Raw genomic sequence first — 20613 nt, 5'->3', positions numbered from 1 at the left:
GATTTATATTAGAACCAGAATGGGATTCAATAAATTAGAACACTCAGATAATTTGTCAATGTAACTCTTCAGTTGCAATCTATGGACATGTCAGTTAAAGTGTATGTAAAGTTAAAACTTTTTTTGTTTATTTTAGAGTAGGGAAAGGTTAAAACTAAAGTCCAACTATTTTTTGTCATGTGCCCTGACAGGGAGATTCTCCTTTCCCTTCTTGTTCCACCTGGACAATAGGAAGTAAGTGGAAATCTCTGTAAGGTGTCTTCTCTTAGACTACTGTCATCCACATAGATGTCACTATTTGAAACTATACCCTCACCTCTTGTTCTTGTGACAAACTCTAACATTTTGGATATCCAGTCACATTCTATCCCAGTGAAAATGACAAATAGAGAGCATGAATCTTCTTAGCAGGGACATGGGCAGCAATAAAAATCTGATGGTTTTTAATATTTTTTCACTTTATTAAAAACTTACGAAGCTTTGGTTTTACATACACTTTAAAATAAATATACCACATTATCATTAACAAATACACTACTTGATTTATTCTAGCAATGTTTCTTCTAGTCAGGGATGTGTGAATTAAAGTGTGGATGCATTACACTGTGATTAAAGAGACCCTGTCAACAACTTAAACATTTTCAGATAAAAGCACAGAAAAATCTAATATGTAAAATGCTTATTTGCAAAGTTTTTTTCTTGGCATAAATTATTTTTTTTATTTACTTCCAATATGCCTCTGAACCTGAACTAGCAAATTTGACTACTTCAGGAAAGTCAGTTCCCTAGCACAGACCCCTACCACCTTGCATGTCATAGCCCTCGCCTCTTCTATGAGTGTCTCACTCTCTGTGCTGGCTCAGAAAATTCACTTCTCCCCTCACTTCTCTTCATAACCTTTTATGTAGCTGCTGGGACAAAAGCAAAAGGGAATACTATATACTGTCATTTGAGTAACTCTTCCAAATCTGCTGGGGTTGCTGACATCACATTTAAGATGGTGGCACTGAACAGCAGTCTACATAAGGGAGGATTTTACAGGTAAATCACATGCATAGAATATACTAAATGCACATACTGTATAACCTTATGCAAAGATTTTTGTGGAAATTAATGGTCTGGCAACAGGATCACTTTAGCATTGACAATAATGGAAACAAAGTAATGCATTAACCCACTAACTTGGCCATATACATACATGCAGCAATTGATTTTAAAAGAGAAGTATCAGTGAAGCTTTTTTTGCTCATACTTCTCTGGTGGGTCACAGGACTACACATACTTTTGTTCTCCTGTGACCCCAAGTCAGCTGATAACGGTCTAGCACCCACTGATGGGGCAGAGCCAATTCATGCTCTGGAAAGATCCTGACAATATTGTCAGGGTACGCTCAACTGGCTGACTGACAGTTGGCTCCACTTCACAGTGCACAGCTGTGGTGTCCTCATGTATGCCCTCCTCACCCTGAGGACTGGAGGTGCATAGCAGAGAGCGGTAACTGACAGTTACTACTCTCCACTCAGAAGAGACCAAAAACTGATGCTGCAGCATGGAGGTAAGTATGTATGTTTATTTTTTTTTATAAGCCTATACTACTCCTTTAACACTGAGGTGCCACATATATATGCATACAGCCGGTGTTCCCTGTTTGTACTGGGAGCTCACTCATTTGGTGCCCCCAGCAAAGTGACCAGCACTCATCAACTGCTCTCGGTCACTGTTTATGATCGGGGGATGGTGGAATAGGCTCCGAATCATGTGATCACTGTAACAGTCAATCACAGTGATCATATGACCAGGAAACCCATGCAACACTCATGTTATAAACTTTAAATAGGCCGCATTCTGTCGGCTGGAAGGGGCTAAGAAACCTGTGATCCCCTTTCAGGAACTGTATTCATATATAAAGCAACATAGAAGTCATATGTTTGTGAAATTTTTGTGTGTTGTATCCTTAAAAATATTCACCAACATTTACATTATATTCTCCAAAGCATTTTACTTTAACTGCTTTTTTTCTCTTGTCCATAGCATTACATCCATTACATCATTTCTCATTTGTGAGAACAATACTTTGATTTGTTATTGGCTAGCATTGAATGTGTTTCACATTAGCAAGGGCTGAAAATGACTTCTTCTTTTGTAATAATTCTTAAGACGTGTGCTATTCTCCTAAAAACCTATAAGAAAAGCATATAAATAAGTGCTGTAGATGAGAAAGTTAAAGCTGAACTCCAGGAATTATCTGTATTGCATACTTACATTGTTCCAGCTTGGCACAATGAAAATATACACATTTCATGCCAGAGGGACTGATGTGGAAGCTGACAATCACTGTAGTACATTGGGGTCACTCACTGGCCATTAATAGTACATCTTTTTTAAAAAAAATTGTTTAATACTGGGCATCTTCTGATTTGACAAGGTGATGATGAGGGTTGGTGATATCACTTAACAGATAATACCTTGTATTCATTGAAAAAAATACTTGCCATGAATGGTGGCAGTGTTTCGTGAGCAACCCCCTGTGATCAGTGTGTAGAGTGATCAGTGTCGCACAGTGATTTTCAGCTTCCCAAGCGGCCTATCAGGTATGAGGTCTACATACTTACATTGCTCCAAGCTGGTCTAATGTAAGAATGCAAGAGTGACAGCCCCATTAGGGGCACACGGGCGCAGCCCCTCTATCCATGCGTCCGGCCCCCTGATCTACATGCATGGATTCCAATGGGGGGGTGTTGGGTGTTTTTTTTAAGCACATGATTAGAGCCAGAGGTTCTAATAGGCTTCAAAAAAGGGTGGGCTGAGGGCACAGAGAACTGCGCCTGAAGCTCACCCAGTTGTGTGACAATAGCAAATGAATATTTGCTATTGTCACACTGATTCTCCTCTCAGCCAATCAGGAAGTGGGTCACAAGACCCGTTACCCAATTGGTCGAAAGGAGATCCAATTGGATTGGCCGCCAGGAGGAAGAGGGAGGAGACTCTGGGGAACCGAGACTTCAGCCGTCCGCAACCCGGAGAGAAGCTGCCATCACCTGCCGCCCAGAGAGCTGCCCATAAGATGGGGCAAGTGCAGGGCCCTGACTGACTGACCGATGGGGGTGGGGATGTCGCCCGTGACCCCCATGACCCGGCCGGCTGGGTGGGGGGGCTTCTGTGCCATCCGTGACCTGACCAGGGTGGATTGTTTGCCGCCCCCCAAGAAAAAAACACCAGCCACCACTGGTATGCAATAAAGATCATACCATTAAAGATTATAGTTCAGCTTTAAAGAAATTCTCCACACATAAAAAGGCATTGAGCTAATAAACAGCAGAAGTCGGTGTCTAAGAATGAATGGAATGGAGGAGTAGATGAAATGCCATGCCTTTTAGTTAAGAAAGTGAGGGTAGGAGACGGCTAGACAGTATGACAGGTTGTGTGGAAGAGAAGCATTCGCAGGGAATATTTATAGTATTCAATATTAGCAGCTGGCCTGAGAACATTGAGAACAAGGGGAACATCCCAAATTAGAGATGCAGCACAAGACAATTCTTACCAGTTGGTATAAAGTGTGGTGATAGTCTGCTCTCCATTGGCATCATTTGCTTGTGTTTGTTGCAGTAAGGTGCTGCGGATAGTACGTGCAATATCAATATTCACTAGATGAGAAACAGATTGCAACGTGCAGAGAAAAGATCTCATCCCACTTAAAACCTCTGATGGACGTTGAATGTCCCGAGTGGCAGGATTCCAGTTCACTATCGATACCAGGGCCCTAGAATGAATGAATCTGTATGTAAAGACCTACTATCTCAATATAACAGTTACTTGAACTTATCTTAATTATGCAGCATATACCCAAACCTGCATTACACTAAGGCCCCTTTCACACATGCGGATCGTTCGTTTGATCAGTTCAGTCACTTTTTTTCAAAGAAAAAACATATGAAGTTTACATTAGTTTGTCATCAGTTTTTCATTTGTTTTGACATCTGTTTTTTTCACATCTGCAAGATGGAGTCCTTAAAGTGATACTAAAGTCTTGTTTTTTTGTTACAAATAACAAACATGTCATACTTACCTGCTCTGTGCAGTGGTTTTGCACAGAGAGCAGCCCAGATCCTCTTTTTCTCCGCTCCCTCTTCGGCGCTCCTGGCCCCTCCCTCCAGTTGAGTGCCCACACAGCAAGCAGCTTGCTATGGGGCACCCAAGCCGAGCTGCAGCTCCGTGTGTCCATTCAGACACAGAGCCGCAACCCTGCCTCGCCCCCTCTCTCTCCTCATTGGTTCACTGATTGACAGCAGTAGGAGCCAATGGCGGTGCGCTGCTGTCTCAGCCAATGAGGAGGGAGAGTCCAGGACAGCTGAGTCTCTCGTGCAACATCGCTGGAACGGAGGGAACTCAAGTAAGTATGCAGTTTGCCGAGGGGGCTGCTGCACAAAGAAGGCTTTTTATCTTAATGCACAGAATGCATTAAGATAAAAAAAAACTTCTGCCTTTACAACCACGTAAACCTCTTGAGTCCTGGAGACATTCTTTAATGCAAAAACAGGGCATTTGTCTGTTTATATCCGTTTTTCCCCCGATTGTTTTTTTAACAGAAGAAAAATAGGGCTTTGATCCGGTCCAAAAAAACGGATGTTGACGGAAGCGGATGTAAATGGATGTAAGTGGATAATCATCCATTTACAACGTTTTTTCATTGAGATGCATTTATGTTTGTTTTTAATCCGAAAACAGACAAACGGTCCGCATGTGTGAAAGGGGCCTAACAGTGACTTTATAGACACATATTTCCTTCTGTGTTCAGGGTACAAAAGCTATTCTCTTCTAGTAAGAATGTAACCACAATATTTTACTGAGGCAGCTTGTTCAGTGAAATAAGTTGTACTTCTGCTAACCAAGACAGGGCCTAGGGATATTCCTATACATGCTCCACCTGCTTGATTGTCTGTGAATAAATCCTATGAAGTTTAGTGTAATAGCTCTTGCATGACTGAAGAATAGTGCAACAAAGTATCTCATTGAAAGTTATTGATAGCTTATCAGAAAATGTTCTCAAAAACACTAATACAATTTTTATAATAAATAGGACAACACATAAATAATGGTACAGATATGCATAAACTATACTATGTTTTTCAAGTTTGTACATAATAATAAATACATGTTAGTTGTGTGTACATGCAAAAGTGTTTTAAATGCATGTGTTTGTGTGTGTTTATATAGACACTATATGCACATGCAGTACTACTAAAGTGGAAAAAGTACAACTAAAATAAAAGTTGTTTATCCGTACTATTCTTCAAGGGTAAATGAGCCTATCTTATAACTGACATCATAGAAATGAATAAGAAGGAAAAGATTAAAACATGCCCAAAAATCCTTAATAAAGTGCAATAAGAAGAATCTGAATCTTCAGTATGAACACCATCCTAATCTTCAGTGTGAACGCCATTCCATGTGCACCATCACCAGAGGAAAAAGACTCAAATCTTCTTATCAGATACGTATGACTCAAAATCAAATAGCGCTTCTATGATTACATACAGATTCACACTCTCGCCTCCAATCTCTCCCTCTAGAGGAGTAACATTGGTGGTCTAACTACCAAAGTAATGGAGTAACTACAAAAGTAGTTTTACTATTGATTATGTAATGTGGATTTGGATGATTGCTAGGATCCAGTGACAAGAGTAGCTTGGCTTTCAGTTGAGATCTGAGTCTGTCACAGTCCAAGGATGAGAGGAGGTTTATCCTCCAGGGTACTAGACAGTAGTGTATATTTGGCAGTAGATAAAATATTACCTCCTCAGCCCACAATGGGGAATTCTACTTTGGGTGGAATTTCCTCTTTAGAGAACATACAGTACACTTCATTGGACAAACACTACCATAGACAACAATGGAAACATTGTAAACATTTATGTGTCTGCTGGTTCTTTTTTTAGAAGCACTGGATTCTTGCCCCCTTGTTTTTTACATAATTTCATCATTATCTCTCACAATGACACACTTTTTGATCTGAGAGGTAGAAGTTTATATTGTTTAGTGGCATACGCCTCAACTCCTATTTTCAGTAATGAATCACAAAATCCCTTTGTCCGTGAATGATGTTATATGGCAAGGGTCTTCTCACTTCACTAACCTGATTAAATCATCCACTGATTGAAGCTCAGGGAAGAGTCACCGTAAGCCTTTTTTCTGTTAAAGTCCACTCACATAACAAAGGAATCAAATACCCTTATTGATAAATGAATTACTGTATATATATATACTTCAATCCAGGCACTGGTGAACAACCCAATGAATTTTATCAAATTCTCTCAGATTTTTTTAATCCCTTGACTTCTGACTCTCCTGGCAACAAGCAACTGCTGAATTACATAAGGAAAGTCACGATAAAATTCAACTCCAACATATTAAAGACCTCACACCTTGTCATTCACTTTAGACAAAAATCTCTTCTTCAAACTGATATACAAGTTTTTATGAAAGTTTTGACTCACAAGCTGACCCAGGTTGTCACCACCATAATTACCCTTATACCAAGGAGCCTTCTGTCTATTACAGCTGTAGTCCCGCGTGACTTGCAGAAGCATGTGGAATACCCCCAGAGACATGGAATGCCAACATTTTAGTCCATGGCTAAAATGGGGGACTTAAAGAAAATTAGGCACCAGCCACTTTCTGTCTTTTTAGAAGTGTTATTTCTGATCATGCACAAGGAAGAAAGGTTATGGATCCCAGAGTAACAGCCCAGGGGAATAAAGAGATCACAAGGCCTGCCCCAAATATTTATGTTCTCCCGAAGGATGCACTATTAATATAAACCTCCTACTGGGTGGCTGAAGAAAATATAAATATTCATAACTCACCTACTGGCAGCAGTGAGATATCACAGCTCCGCTGAGTTTAGGGAAATAGATTAACTACAAATTCAGCTTGGGCTGACTACTCCCCAGCAAAACTAAATTCAGGTAGTAATCCCTGTGTAGGACAGGGTGGTGCAGAACTATGACCGATTTCACACTTGTATTTATGAATAAGTTCACTGAACTATGATCAATGAACTACAGGTCATGCAACCAGCCCATAGTTGTTATTGTATGCCAAAAGGTTGCTGCCAGCTTGAGCAATAAAATATTCAGGCTTGAATACCACACACTTACATTTGCCTAAAAAAATTGTGAATAACTTAAAAGAAAATGAGTATACCTGGATGCTGCCAAAACATTTGATTTGGGTTAGAATGGTGATGTTAATGGGCAATTTGTCCCTGAAAATTGTACCTGCTATAGGTTAAACCAGTGTTACACCATTATGTTGGTGTGCTCTGCTACGAATCACTCTTTTTGAGCAATGTGTAGGTAAGCTTTAGAGGAGAATGCAGAGTGTCTGTCATTGGTAAGCTTGTCGCTGACATGAAACACTGCTCAAACTCAGTTGCTGAGTGACTGAGCTACAAATTGCTGCAAAATTATTCAGTAAATGATTCCATAGAAAAATTGTAAACCCTAGATTCTGTCAAAACATACGAAAGGTTAGAATAATATTGTTAATGGGCAATTTGTCCCTAAAAGTTTATGTGGAACTCCAGGGATCATAGGCCCAAACTGTGTATAGGATCTCAACTTTTGCTAAACTGAGATTAAAACCTGCCCCCTCCTGGTTCTAAGATATGCCCTTATGCAGCGTACACACGGGCGGACTTTTTGACCAGACTGGTCCGACGGTCTATCAGACAGACTTTCGGTGGACTTCCAACAGACTTTCCCAACGAACGGACTTGCCTACACACGATCACACCAAAGTCCGATGGATTCGTACGTGATGACGTACGACCAGACTAAAATAAGGAAGTTGAAAGCCAGTAGCTAATAGCTGCCCTAGCATCGTTTTTTGTCCAGACGAGCAGACTTTTCGACCGGACTCGAGTCCGTCGGAAAGATTTGAAACATGTTCCAAATCTAAAGTCCGTCAGATTTTCGACCAAAAAAGTACGCTGCAGGTCCGATGAAGCCCACACACGGTCAAAATTGTCCGCCGGACTCGGTCCGTTGGACCAGTCAGGTCTAAAGGTACGCTCGTGTGTACGCGGCATTAGAGTTCAGTTGTTAAAATTCAGAACTTCAGAGGTAATAAAGCCTTGACATTTGAGAGTTGAATGACAGAGGTTGGGATTAGCACTGTTTGGGAGGGCGTAGCTTAATCTTGATCTAGGCAGATATCAAAACCCTATACAACACAGACTGGGCCTAGGATCCAATAGGGCTCAGGTACAGCTATTGTAAAAGTTGTTTCATTCATTGAATTTTGTCATGCACATGTGTAAAATTACCTCTGTACAGGTACAGTTGTATGTAATTGTGCTTCTTTCTCCTAAATGCAACCCTTGCTCTATTTTGTACAATTAATTGTTCAAGGAAGGTTTTCCGATTTGCACTATATGTTGTATTATATTTTTTCATTAGACGAAAAAGTGGAGTCTCGCTTTAAAATAACCTGTCATAACAAAATTAAAGACTTAACATAAGTTTCTATTTCCCTGGCTATTATGCACCTTATTTTTTTCTCATCAAGTCACTGACCTAGAACACGCAGGCAACCAGTAAGGAGATTCACCCTCTCTATTGTCCTGTTTACCATTAAAAGTGAAATTAAAAGAAAATCCCCAAACTGTGGATTGTCCCCAGAAAGGTAATAAAGGGGAAATCTTCAAATGGGGACACTAGCTCTGGAGACCTGGTTGTCCCCAAGGAATTACCTTAATTTGCCTGGGTTTCCTCTCACTTCCTGTTTGGCTATGGGGCAATGAGACACAGATGGCGAAAACAAAATCTGACAGGGGTTATAACCCTCTAAAAGGAAAAAAAGTTTTGCCTATAGTTTGGCCTACTCTAATCGAAAACAATTTTTTGGGGGGCTATACATATTTAAACCATAAAAAAACTGAACTTTGATAGCCAATATGTCCCTCTGTAATGTCACTGAACTGCTGTGGATTTCAGCACGCAAAACTTGGCCACCATATCTATTTATGGTATACAGTGGTGATAAATCGATCAATCAATACAACATAATGAAAATAGCAGTAACACAGAAGTAACAGCACAGTTTCATTGTAGCATATAACCATACAACATATCTTCATGTAGAATACCTACCGACTAAGTCTTGTCTCTAAGTGGGAACTTAGGTACTCTGCCGGAGTAACCAAATGATCGAACACCATGATGTTTTTGACATGATTTAGTGCTATGGAGAACTCGCTAAGGGTCAGGTGCAGTTTGTCCATGCTAAAAATAAAAACATATGCAGATATACGTAATGATTGGAATATATGTATGATCAACAAAAACTATATTATATATTCATATAATAGAAATATAAACAAACTAGAATTGTGCTTGCAATCATAAATATAATTCGGTATTAAAATTATGGTATGCTATGGTTGAAAGAAAGCCTGGATTTACACTTTGAGCATTTTCACCAATCCCACCCATTTTTATCTGATGTCCATTTATATAATTATATTGTTGTGTACCTGTCTTTGCTGTTGCTTGTGCTTACAATTTTAAAATACTTTTAAATGGAATAAAGTCTGCAATGACTGACTGAGTAGCTCTTGCTAAACTACACTTCTTGTGCCCCAGTCAGAGAGAGGTCAGAACTCCTTATCAGCATATTGTTCTGGATCAATATTGAAGCAAGTGTACCAGCGTGACAGCCAGGCAGGTAGCATTTTCAGAATGAAAGCTCATCAGTGGCAGCGCCCATCTTTCCAAATGATTTATTTAAATTTGCAGCCAGTCTCTTTTTGGGCCATATGAGGTGTCAAACCCTGACTCTTTTCCTCCAGATACTAACATGTTTACCAGCACCACAATGTAAAAGATGACAACCTAGTAACAAAAGCACTCCCTGTCATACTCCACACGAAACTTAGAGTGGTTATAAACCACTGACGTTAAATATGAACAAAGCATATCCCTCTATATTGTGCTTATTTCAATCCAGAGCACTAAGTGTAATTTCTATCTGCTATCAGGCGTCATTTCTTACAAGTTTTCCTGAAACAAAGAGGTAAAAAGGTGTCAGGCTGTGATTGACAGCTTCGGCTCTGTTCCTGTGTGCTGTGTGAAGGGTATGTGTCCCTTTCCTTCCAATTAGTTCTCTGCAGATTGTAACTTCAGCTCCCAGGCCCCTGCTTTCTGAAAGCTCAGAAAAGCCAAGTAAATTCTGCTCTTTAAATGGCTGTACAGAAGAAAATGCTGCAGATAAACATGTACAACTTATGTAGGAGGATTTGTTTCATCTTTGTGTATCACCTGAGGCCAGTCACTTCACTGGGTATATGTAAAGGTTTACAACCATTTTAATGACTTACCAGACTAGATGACCACCCTCCTTTAGTAGCCCCACCACACTAATCATCAGTCAGAACCAGTGGTGGCTGGTGCTCCATATTGTGGTGGGGGCACCACTCACACCCCAAACCCCCCAGGTGCGCGATTAATCAATCAGAAATGCGGCGATCAAGTTGCAACCCCCCTAACCCCCTGGCGCGGGATTCAATGCCTTACCCTATGCTGCGGTGCTGTGGTACAGGTGCAGTGAGGAGACCAATAGCGAGCTGAATCCGGGGTAGAGCTCCAGCTGATGGGGCCGTTGCTTCTCCTCCCAGCCAAACAGGAAGTAGGTCCTGAGCCCTGATTGGCTGGGAGTCCTAAGACTCCCTGGCCAATCAGGCCTCAGGACCCGCTTCCTGATTGGCCTGGAGGAAAAGCAGGAAGACATTAGCAAAGATTAATTTGCTAATGTCACACAACTGGGTGGGCTCAGTACACAGTGCTCTGTGCCCTGAGCCCACCCTTTTTTGAAGCCAATTAGAGCCTCAGCTCAGATTTAAATCCATGCGTCCGGCGCCCTGCATGTGTATTAGGGGCCAGGTGCATGGATTAGGGAGGCAGTGCCACTGGTCAGAACAGATGCCTTGTGGCTAGAAATCCACCCAAAACTCACAATAATCACATACATTTGTGACCCATTTCTAGCAACCAAAATGTATAAAAGATTTATCTAGCTGGTAGTACATGGATACAGTGCAAAATCGGCAGATCTGTTTCGCCATCCAGTCTATGCAGCATAAAGTCTAGAAATCTGCAGAGAGGCTGTCTTCAAACATAACAGATATGAAAATACACATTTTAATGTTTTGGATAGTGACATACAGTGACTTGAAAAAGTATTCATACCCCTTGACATTTTTCACATTTTGTCATGTTACAACCAAAAAACGTAAATGTATTTTTTGGGGGATTTTATGTGATAGACCAACACAAAGTGGCACATAATTGTGAAGTGAAAGGAAAATGATAAATGTTTTTTAAAAAATGTTACAAATAAATAAGTGAAAAGTGTGGCGTGCATTTGTTTTCAGCCGCCCTGAGTCAATACTTTGTAGAACCACCTTTCACTGCAATTACAGCTGTAAGTCTTTTTGTGTATGTCTCTACCAGCTTTGCACATCTAGAGAGTGACATTTTTGCCCATACTTCTTTAAAAAATAGCTCAAGCTCTGTCAGATTGGATGGAGAATGTCTGTGAACAGCAATTTTCAAGTCTTGCCACAGATTCTCAATTGGATTTAGGTCTGGACTTTGGCTGGGCCATTCTAACACATGAATATGCTTTGATCTAAACCATACCATTGTAGCTCTGGCTGTATTTTTAGGGTTGTTGTCCTGCTTGGAAGGTGAACCTCCGTCCTAGTCTCAAGTCTTTTGCAGACTCTAATGCCCCGTACACACGGTCGGATTTTCCGACGGAAAATGTGTGATAGGACCTTGTTGTCGGAAATTCTGACCGTGTGTAGGCTCCATCACACATTTTCCATCAGATTTTCCGACACACAAAGTTTGAGAGCAGGCTATAAAATTTTCCGACAACAAAATCCGTTGTCGGAATTTCCAACCGTGTGTACACAAATCCGACGCACAAAGTGCCACGCATGCTCAGAATAAATAAAGAGATGAAAGCTATTGGCTGCTGCCCCGTTTAGAGTCCTGACATACCTGTTTTACGTCACCGCGTTCAGAACGATCGGATTTTGTTGTCGGAATGTCCGATCAATGTCCAACCATGTGTACGGGGCATTACAGGTTTTCTTTTAGGATTTCCTGTATTTGGCTCCATCCATCTTTCCATCAACTCTGACCAGCTTCCCTGTCTCTGCTGAAGAAAAGCATCCCCGCAACATGATGCTGCTGTCCCCCACATGACTTCTCACAAACTGCAAACGGCAATTCTTATGGCTTTCTTTCAACAATGTCTTTCTTCTTGTCACTCTTCCATTAAGACTAGATTTGTGGAGTGCATAACTAATAGTTGTCCTGTGGACAGATTCTCCCACCTGAGCTGTGGATCTCTGCAGCTCCTCCAGAGTTACCATGGGCCTCTTGGCTGCTTCTCTGATTAATGTTCTCCTTACCCAGTCTGTCAGTTTAGGTGGACGGCCATGTCTTGGTAGGTTTGCAGTTGTGCCATACTCTTTCCATTTTTGGATGATGTATTGAACAGAGCTCCATGAGATGTCCAAAGCTTGGGATATTTTTTTATAATCAAACCCTGCTTTAAACTTCTCCACAACATTATCCCTGATCTGTTTGGTGTGTCCCTTGGCCTTCATGATGCTGTTTGTTCACTAAGGTTGTCTAACAAACCTCTGAGGGCTTCACAGAACAGCTGTATTTATACTGAGATTAAATTACACACAGGTGGACTCTATTTACTAATTAGGTGACTTTTGAAGGCAATTGGTTCCAATAGATTTTAGTTAGGGGTATCAGAGTAAAGGGGGCTGAATACAAATGCACGCCACACTTTTCACATAATTATTTGTTTAAAATGTTGAAAAACATTTATCATTTTCCTTCAACTTCACAAATATGTGCCACTTTGTATTATCTATCACATAGAATCACAATAAAATACATTTACGGTTTTGGTTGTAACAGGACAAAATGTGGAAAATTTAAAGGGGTATGAATACTTTTTCAAGGTAGCCGTGAGTATGGCTCACCTGAAAAGTTAAGCTATGAATTTCATTGGTATATTTTTCACTAGTTGATAACCATTTGGGGACAGCTCGCTCTAAACTCCATAAAAAATCTCTCTGTACTTTTCTGGACTTTACACCCCTTTTATAGCAATGGACTTGGGGTGGTTTTATTAACCACTTCAGCCCCCGAAGATTTGGCTGCTGAATGACCAGGCCATTTTTTGCGATTCGGCACTGTGTCGCTTTAACTGACATTTACGCGGGCATGCGACGCTGCACCCAAACAAAATTGACGTCCTTTTTTTCCCTCAAATAGAGCTTTCTTTTGGTGGTATTTGATCGCCTCTGCAATTTTAATTGTTTGCGCTATAAACACAAAAAGAGTGACAATTTTGAAAAAAACACAATATTTTGTACTTTTTGATATAATAAATATACCCATTTTTTTTTTAAAAAAAAGCACATTTTTTCTCAGTTTAGGCCGATATGTATTCTTCTACATATTTTTGGTAAAAAAATATGCCAATAAGCGTATATTGATTGGTTTGCACAAAAGTTATAGCATCTACAAAAATAGGGGATAGATTTATAGCATTTCTAGTTTTCATTTTTTATCGGGACTGCGACATTATGGCGGACACATCTTACAATTTTGACACATTTTTGGGACCATTGGCCTTTATACAGCGATTGATTACTGTAAAAAATGTCACTGGCAGTGAAGGGGGTTAACACTAGGGGGCAATCAAGAGGTTAACTGTGTTCCCTGGGAGGTGATTCTAACTAAAGGGGAGGGGACTGACTAGAGGAAGTGATGGATCGTGGTTCCTAGCTAATAGGAACACACGATCTGTCACTCCTCTCAGAACAGAACAGGGAAGTGTGTGTTTACACACACTTGTCCCTGTTCTGTGTCTCCTGATCACGATCGCTTGTGGCCGGCGGTCATCGCAACAGTCGGCCACGAGCATTGGCACCTCCGCTGTGCAGCGCACGCCTGCGTGCGTCTGATATCCCAATCCCATGAGCCGACGTATAGCTACAACGGTTTGCGGGACCGTGTCGACCTGCCGCAGTAAAATGACAGCGGCTGGTCAGCAAGCGGTTAAAAAAATATATTTATCCTGCTAAACTGCATGCACATTTGTTTTGTGCAAACGCTAGAAAAATCTAATTGTACTAGGTGATTTTCTTTCCAGGTTGGATGTTTTTCAATTATAAGATTCATCAGCTCCATTTAGTTAACATAATGCTGTATTTTCCTGTTTCAATCTATTCTTATGATTGAAACACATGCAACCTGCAGAGAAAATAGCATAGTGACATTTGATTCAGCCGGCATCTCTTGTTCTCTCTGGGCTCTCAATGTTCAAGTATGGACAGTCAACATTGTTTTTGCTCTGGAGAGGACTTTGTTACACTTGTTTATATTAATTTTGTTATATTCATTTTCAAAACCTGTATACAGTGTATATTGTTTTATGACATAACTTATTGTGATGATATACACAAGAATGCATATTTTTGATGTAGTGCAATTTACCTTGGAGCATAATACATTTCCACAAGCTAGAGCTAAAAGCTGTCATGTTTTTTAATCTCAGACAAAAAAATTCTTTGTTAGCCTCTATGGTAAGACTATTATACTACACTGTTACAAATGTAAACACTCTCCCTACATTATGAGCAGGCAATGCTACCTGTAACGTGGAGAACTATCTTATGCCTGATTGCAGGCACTTGCAAAGGATTTCTGTTAAGATCACATTAACACTTTAGTTAGTTTAGTAATTTATTTGGCGTTTACTCACTTAGTGGTCATGCTGCGATTTTTGCGCTGACTTTCTGTGCCTGGTTTTTCTCTCTCAGGTTCCACTTTCTTGGGGGGCGGCCTTTTCAGTTTCTTGTTCCTGGCTTTGCTGATAGATGCGGCACAGTGCTTTGGAAGCAACTGAAAATGGGATTCATAATATTCAATTCAAAAGATCCAACAAAATTGCAAGACAAGTTTTGAGTGAATTCTGTCAGGATTTCTTCTGGAGTTTGTTTCTGAACCCTAATTTGGAGACTTGGTACATTCCTCATTTAGCTTTATGCCAAGCACTAAGTGCCAGAATCTTCACATTTGTTCTGTGATAATCTATCCAGGGATAGATAATAAATAGGAATGATATCAACATATACTGTACAGGGCTTTATTTCTCAGAGAATAAGTGCAGGAACTCCCCCTTTCCGAATCACCCTTTTTCTCTGCCCCCACCCACCTCTGAGCACTATTCCTTGGTTCCATCCCCTTACCCACCTCCCAGTACTGCCCTTTTAGAGAATACAGGACCACGTATCTGTAGCGGTACCCCCCCGTAGGAGCTGCTAAGTGATGTGGCCCACCTGTCACTCTGGCCAGCCCAGCATTCACTTCCCAGTCACTTTTGAGACAATGAACAGTCCATGTAATTGTTTTGTATTTTTATTGAGAGATTTGAACTTGGATAGGAATATATGGGAAGCCCAATACAACAACAATTGGTTGATTGTATGTCAATCAGCTGGGACAACTATACGCACTTAGCTACTCCAGTCTCCTCCAGCACGTCTTGCTTGCAGACTGTTACTCTCACTCTCTCTCTCCTGCACAATACTTAACTCCAGGTACATCTAGCACATGGTCAGGCCCAACTCTGACTCAGTCAGGCCTCAGCAACTACCTTTTGCAGACAGGGACCGCCGGTCGCTTTAAGTGTAGCAAAATAGACTAGGAAGTCTTTAGTGCTAGCTGCCCTATGGTGGACTACTGCTCCTAGTAAGTCCTCTTCAGGCCCTGCTAGCCCTCCTGGCTGCAGCTGCCTGACTTCACTGGCAGTGACATTGCAATCCTCGCTGGCTCCACACCCAGCTCTGACTGTTTCCTCTCATGCCTCTCCAGTCCTCCCGATAGCACATGTCACTCACCAGCCCTCCTGGCTGCAAACCGGTGGTTCCCTCCTGAAGACTTGCCCGGCAGTACTAGCTCCTGCTGTCCTCTCTGACTCCTCGATGGCCTCTTGTTCAGATCCTCCATGAGTTCTTGAAGGGATCCATCCTGCATCCGAGTCCCAAGGTCACCCCCTCCACCAGACTGGGGAGCTCCCTCAAAGGCTCCGACAGCCTAGTACTCCATCCTCAGTTCTTCAACCGACCACTCCTCCCCAGCTGAGCTGACTCCAGGTATTTCAAGGAGGCCTGCCCCCTGCCAATCCTAGTTGGAGATTGGTCAGGGGTCCTTGAGACACCCCAGACAGCTCCACCTCTCTTCCATGCCTTTCTTCTGGAATCCTTTAGAAGTAAAAAGGGAGGTGACAGTGGAGTGATGCTGTCTGTGAGTCACAGTTGCTACTCTGAGTCACTCTCAGCCCACACAGATCAAAACAAACAGGCCTAGCTTCCAGCTAGGCCTGCATAAATTTACCTGCACTCCTAAAAAAAAATCTTACCTCTAGCACCTACCTAAGTAAAGGGTGTTACATATCATTTTGTGGTGCTAAGTAATTTGTATGGAATTTGGTAATGAAGGCAAGAAAAGCAGTAAAATAGTTCCCATGCAGCCAGTAACAATAGGCCACCCTCCAGCAACAATAGATCCCCTAACAAAAATGGACCACCCACAACAAAATTTTCCCCCCTAGGAACAATAGACTCCTGGCAGCAACAACAGATCTCCCCGCAGCCAGCATCAGTAGACTCTCTGTCCTTCTAGTAACAGTGGCGGCCTCTCCTTTAGGGGCACGGGGGCCGCCCCCTAATCCATGCGCCCAGCTCCTAATCATCATTCAGGGTGCAGCACACATGGATTTCAACTGGAGTTTTTTTTTTTTTTTTTTGAAGCACATGATTAGGGCCTGAGGCTCTAATCAGCTTCAAAAAAGGGTGAGCACTGCGCCCGGTACCCACCCAGTTGTCTGACATTAGCAAATTAATATTCGCTAATGTCTTCCTGCTTCTCCTCCTTAGGACTCCCAGCCAATCGGGTCTCAGGACCCACTTTCTGTTCGGCCGGGAGGAGAAGCAATGCCTGTTCGGCCGTAAGGAGAAGCAACAGCCCCTCAGCAAGCTGGAGAGAGGAGCAGCATCGGCCTCCTGCATCGGTAGCAATATAAGACCCACCCCCAGAAACAGTAGGTCCCCCACCATGCAACAATAGACCCAAATGCAAAAATAGATCCCCTCCAGCTATAAAAGATCCCCTAGCAGCCAGCATCAATAGACTCTGCAACACACCCCAGAACCCCTTGCCATTACATACAGTGCTGGAGGTCATGAAACTGCAGTCCTCTGCGTTCCTGCTGAAAAAAGAGCCCTAATACTGTATATTAGCTAGTATGCAGTCTTCTGGATTGCATGTGTCTTCCCATCAGGATTAAGTAGGAACAGAAACCTAAGCTGTTTATACTACTGTTTAGTATATCACTCTGACTCCAAGTAGACCTACCATATTAATCAAATGGATACATGTTAGAATTACCAAAAGGCAACTAATACATAATATACATATTATCTTGTTATACAAACCTTTACCTATAATTTTCTTGATGATCTTTTTTACTCACATTATTAAATGATGTTAAAGATAACCATGGTGTTAATCCTTGTTTGTCTAGGGTAGCTATGCAGTTCATATATTGCCACAGGCGCCTGCATATGTCCATCATTTTGGATGTGGCAGCCAAGAGCATGAGCTGTCTGAACCCAATGATTGACACAAGGCGGGACTCATAATGGAAGTGATGCAAACATTACATCTCTTGGCATGATGCATGAATATGGCTGACCTGTGGGGGTCCGCGGCATTTAAAAATGTTGGGATAATGGCTTACCACTATTCCCCCTTGATGAAGGGATCGGATTAGGTTCTGAAGCATTGAGGGTGCAGGGCCTTATTCTTTCTTCTTGGTCTGTATTCTTTTCATTTTCCTATGAAATCTTTTGTGTGTTGTTTGGCACTTGTTTATAGACCTTTCTACATGATTATTGTACTGCATACAGAGCCTGCTAGTTGTGCCAATTAATTCTGTTGCTTACTGTAATTGTATAAACATACATTATAATGGATGGTGTTTTTTTCAGATTTCTATCGACAACTTTTAAATGCTTGGTGAACATTGAACCATGGCCTCCCTGGAGATGTTACATTTTGTCTCAACATCTGTTGCCATTGTTTATGCTTGACATGCACATACTTGCAGAGAAACTATAGATAAAGGCATGTGAAAAAGGGAGTAGTCAAGCAGAAAACGATTTAACGCTCAACTCCTCTGTCCTGTCTGTTCTTTCAAGACCTGGGAAATTATAGAACTCAGCAAACCCCTTCATGAGCCAGTAGCCAATCCAGTACAAGATACAGGAGGTCGACACATAACAAGAATCCTCAAAGGTTTTTAGGCAGCAAAATGCTACCAGCTTCTAATTTGAAATTAGCATTGTATTTATGGAAGTTACCTTTTCACTGAGATTACTTTGCTCTGCACAGATGTCAATTATACAGCTGGAGGCCTGTTTGCTGATTTCATCTAGAAAACTGTTACAGAGCCCCAAGCTACAGTTCTTCAGGTGAGGGTACTGGAAATAAGACAAAAAACATATCATTATCATTTGTCTTACATGAATTGCCCCGTGCATCTACATATCTCTCTTTTGAGTGTCCTGTAATACAGAAGTAAGCTGTCTTTAGACATCATTTCAGTGGCATAGAAAAGCTGAGAATGTATACGGATTGTTTAAATCGAAATTCCAAGTAAACAGCTACATACGAGGTGTGTCCAAAAAGTAATGAGAATGATATTTTAAACATTATTTTATGAAAAATTTTACAATTGAACATTGTCTCCTTCAAAGTATGCACCTTGTGATTGTACACCACCAGTGATTTTTCCATTCTTCATAGTATCCCTGGAAGTCTTCAAGTGGGATGGCGTTCAGAGCTTGTGTAGTGGCTCCTTGGACGTTATCCACACTACCAACATAGCGTCCTTTCTCATGTTTCAATCACAAGTCACAATTTCATAAACAATAGACTTGGTAATTCCGGCTTCCTCTGCAATCATTCTGATAGTGAACTGTCGGTCAAAAATGGAACAGAATGTGGATGCAGTGAGGTCTGTTCTCAACTGTGACCGATGTCTCCCAATCAGAATGTCGGTCACGGTTGAGAACAGACCTCACTGCATCCACATTCTGTTCTGTTTTTAAACGAAGGCTCGCTATCAGAACGATTGCAGAGGAAATGGGAATTACCAAGTCAATTGTTCATAAAATCATGACTCAGGATTTGAACATGAGAAAGGACACCATTTTTGGTAGTGTGGATAACGTCTAAAGAGCCACTATGCAGGCTCTGAACACCATCCCACTTGAAGACTTCCAGGGATGCTATAAAGAATGGAAAAATCGTTGGGAGTGATTGTGTACACTCACAAGGTGCATACATTGAAGGAGACAATGTTCAATTGTAAAACAATTTAATAAAAGAGTTTTTAAAATTGCTCATTACTTTATTCATTACTTTATGGACACTCCATGTATACAGTTGAAATACATACATAAGAGATGGTTTACCAGCCAAATAATTCATATATTTGTCTATCCAGTTAGCAGATTTTCAAAGCTATGCTAGACTGTACCGCCAGGCTGTAGACTTGAGCATATACAGTAGCAGGATAGTATAGGAACAGCAGTGCTCTGGTGAGCTCATTCCTCTTCTCATTCTGTTCTCTCCCCCTGTTAACTTTTCCTTGTATGCACAATTGCATGCAGTACACATGACTGGCTTCTAGCAATGTCTCTCTCCTTCCCAGTCTAAGTGCTGCTTTGCAGGGTTTTTACAAGAGGTTGATACCAAATTCATATATGTGCACTAGCTACATTTCAAAATACATTGATTCTTTTTTCATAAATACATAACTGCATTAATTGCTGTTTTTTTCCGCCTAGAGATCAGATTTATGATTTTCTTTAAAATCCTACTTTAAAGAAAACCAGCTTTGGTAATTACCAGTTAGCTAAGGCCTGCCAAAACAGCTATATCCCGCAGCACACCTAGACTACAAAATCCCTGACATGACCTAGTAAGTGCAAAACACTCTGATCCTCGTTATCTCTATTGCTTTCTGATTACACTCACCAATGACATTTAAAGTATACCTATGGTGACAGAAATATGAAGACTGCAATCAAGATCCAATAGGATGGGCTCCCGATTATATCAGCACTGTGCAGCCAATCACAGTGCCAAACTCTCAGGAGCCCCTCCTCCTAACCCAGGCATCACAACCTATTTAAAGATCCAGCTCTAGCCGGCGTAAAGGGGTTAACATCAAATGAATCCCTAAACCTAACCAGAGACCTGCTTTTAACCTCTAAACCTACCCTCAACCAGAACCCTAATGCAACTGATTTAACTTAGAGCTTGTGTCGCTGGGCAGTGATGGGCAAATGCAGCATGCATTTCGTATCATTCATTGCAGGTGCAGTTGACCTGCATTTGCTTTTCTATAGACTTATATGGGGAGAGTACTTCTGAAACAAACAAA

The 20613-nt window shown here is 41.3% G+C and overlaps 1 protein-coding gene across 1 annotated transcript in view; it reads right to left on the bottom strand.

Annotated features, from left to right (window-relative positions):
• NCKAP1L (NCK associated protein 1 like) overlaps positions 1 to 20613 on the bottom strand; it is a 382805-nt gene that overhangs the window by 254613 nt on the left and 107579 nt on the right. The window contains exons 18-21 of the mRNA XM_073613639.1: positions 18524 to 18643; positions 14863 to 15002; positions 9153 to 9284; positions 3542 to 3760 (exon numbers count right to left, since the gene is read on the bottom strand). Of these exons, the coding sequence (XP_073469740.1) occupies positions 3542 to 3760; positions 9153 to 9284; positions 14863 to 15002; positions 18524 to 18643 (611 nt within the window). The remainder of the gene's footprint in view (positions 1 to 3541; positions 3761 to 9152; positions 9285 to 14862; positions 15003 to 18523; positions 18644 to 20613) is intronic.

Source organism: Aquarana catesbeiana, linkage group LG02 (genome assembly GCF_042186555.1).
Source record: "Aquarana catesbeiana isolate 2022-GZ linkage group LG02, ASM4218655v1, whole genome shotgun sequence".
Lineage (NCBI taxonomy): Eukaryota > Metazoa > Chordata > Amphibia > Anura > Ranidae > Aquarana > Aquarana catesbeiana.
Note: the sequence above shows the minus strand (reverse complement) of the source record. Positions and strands in the feature narration are given on the sequence as shown.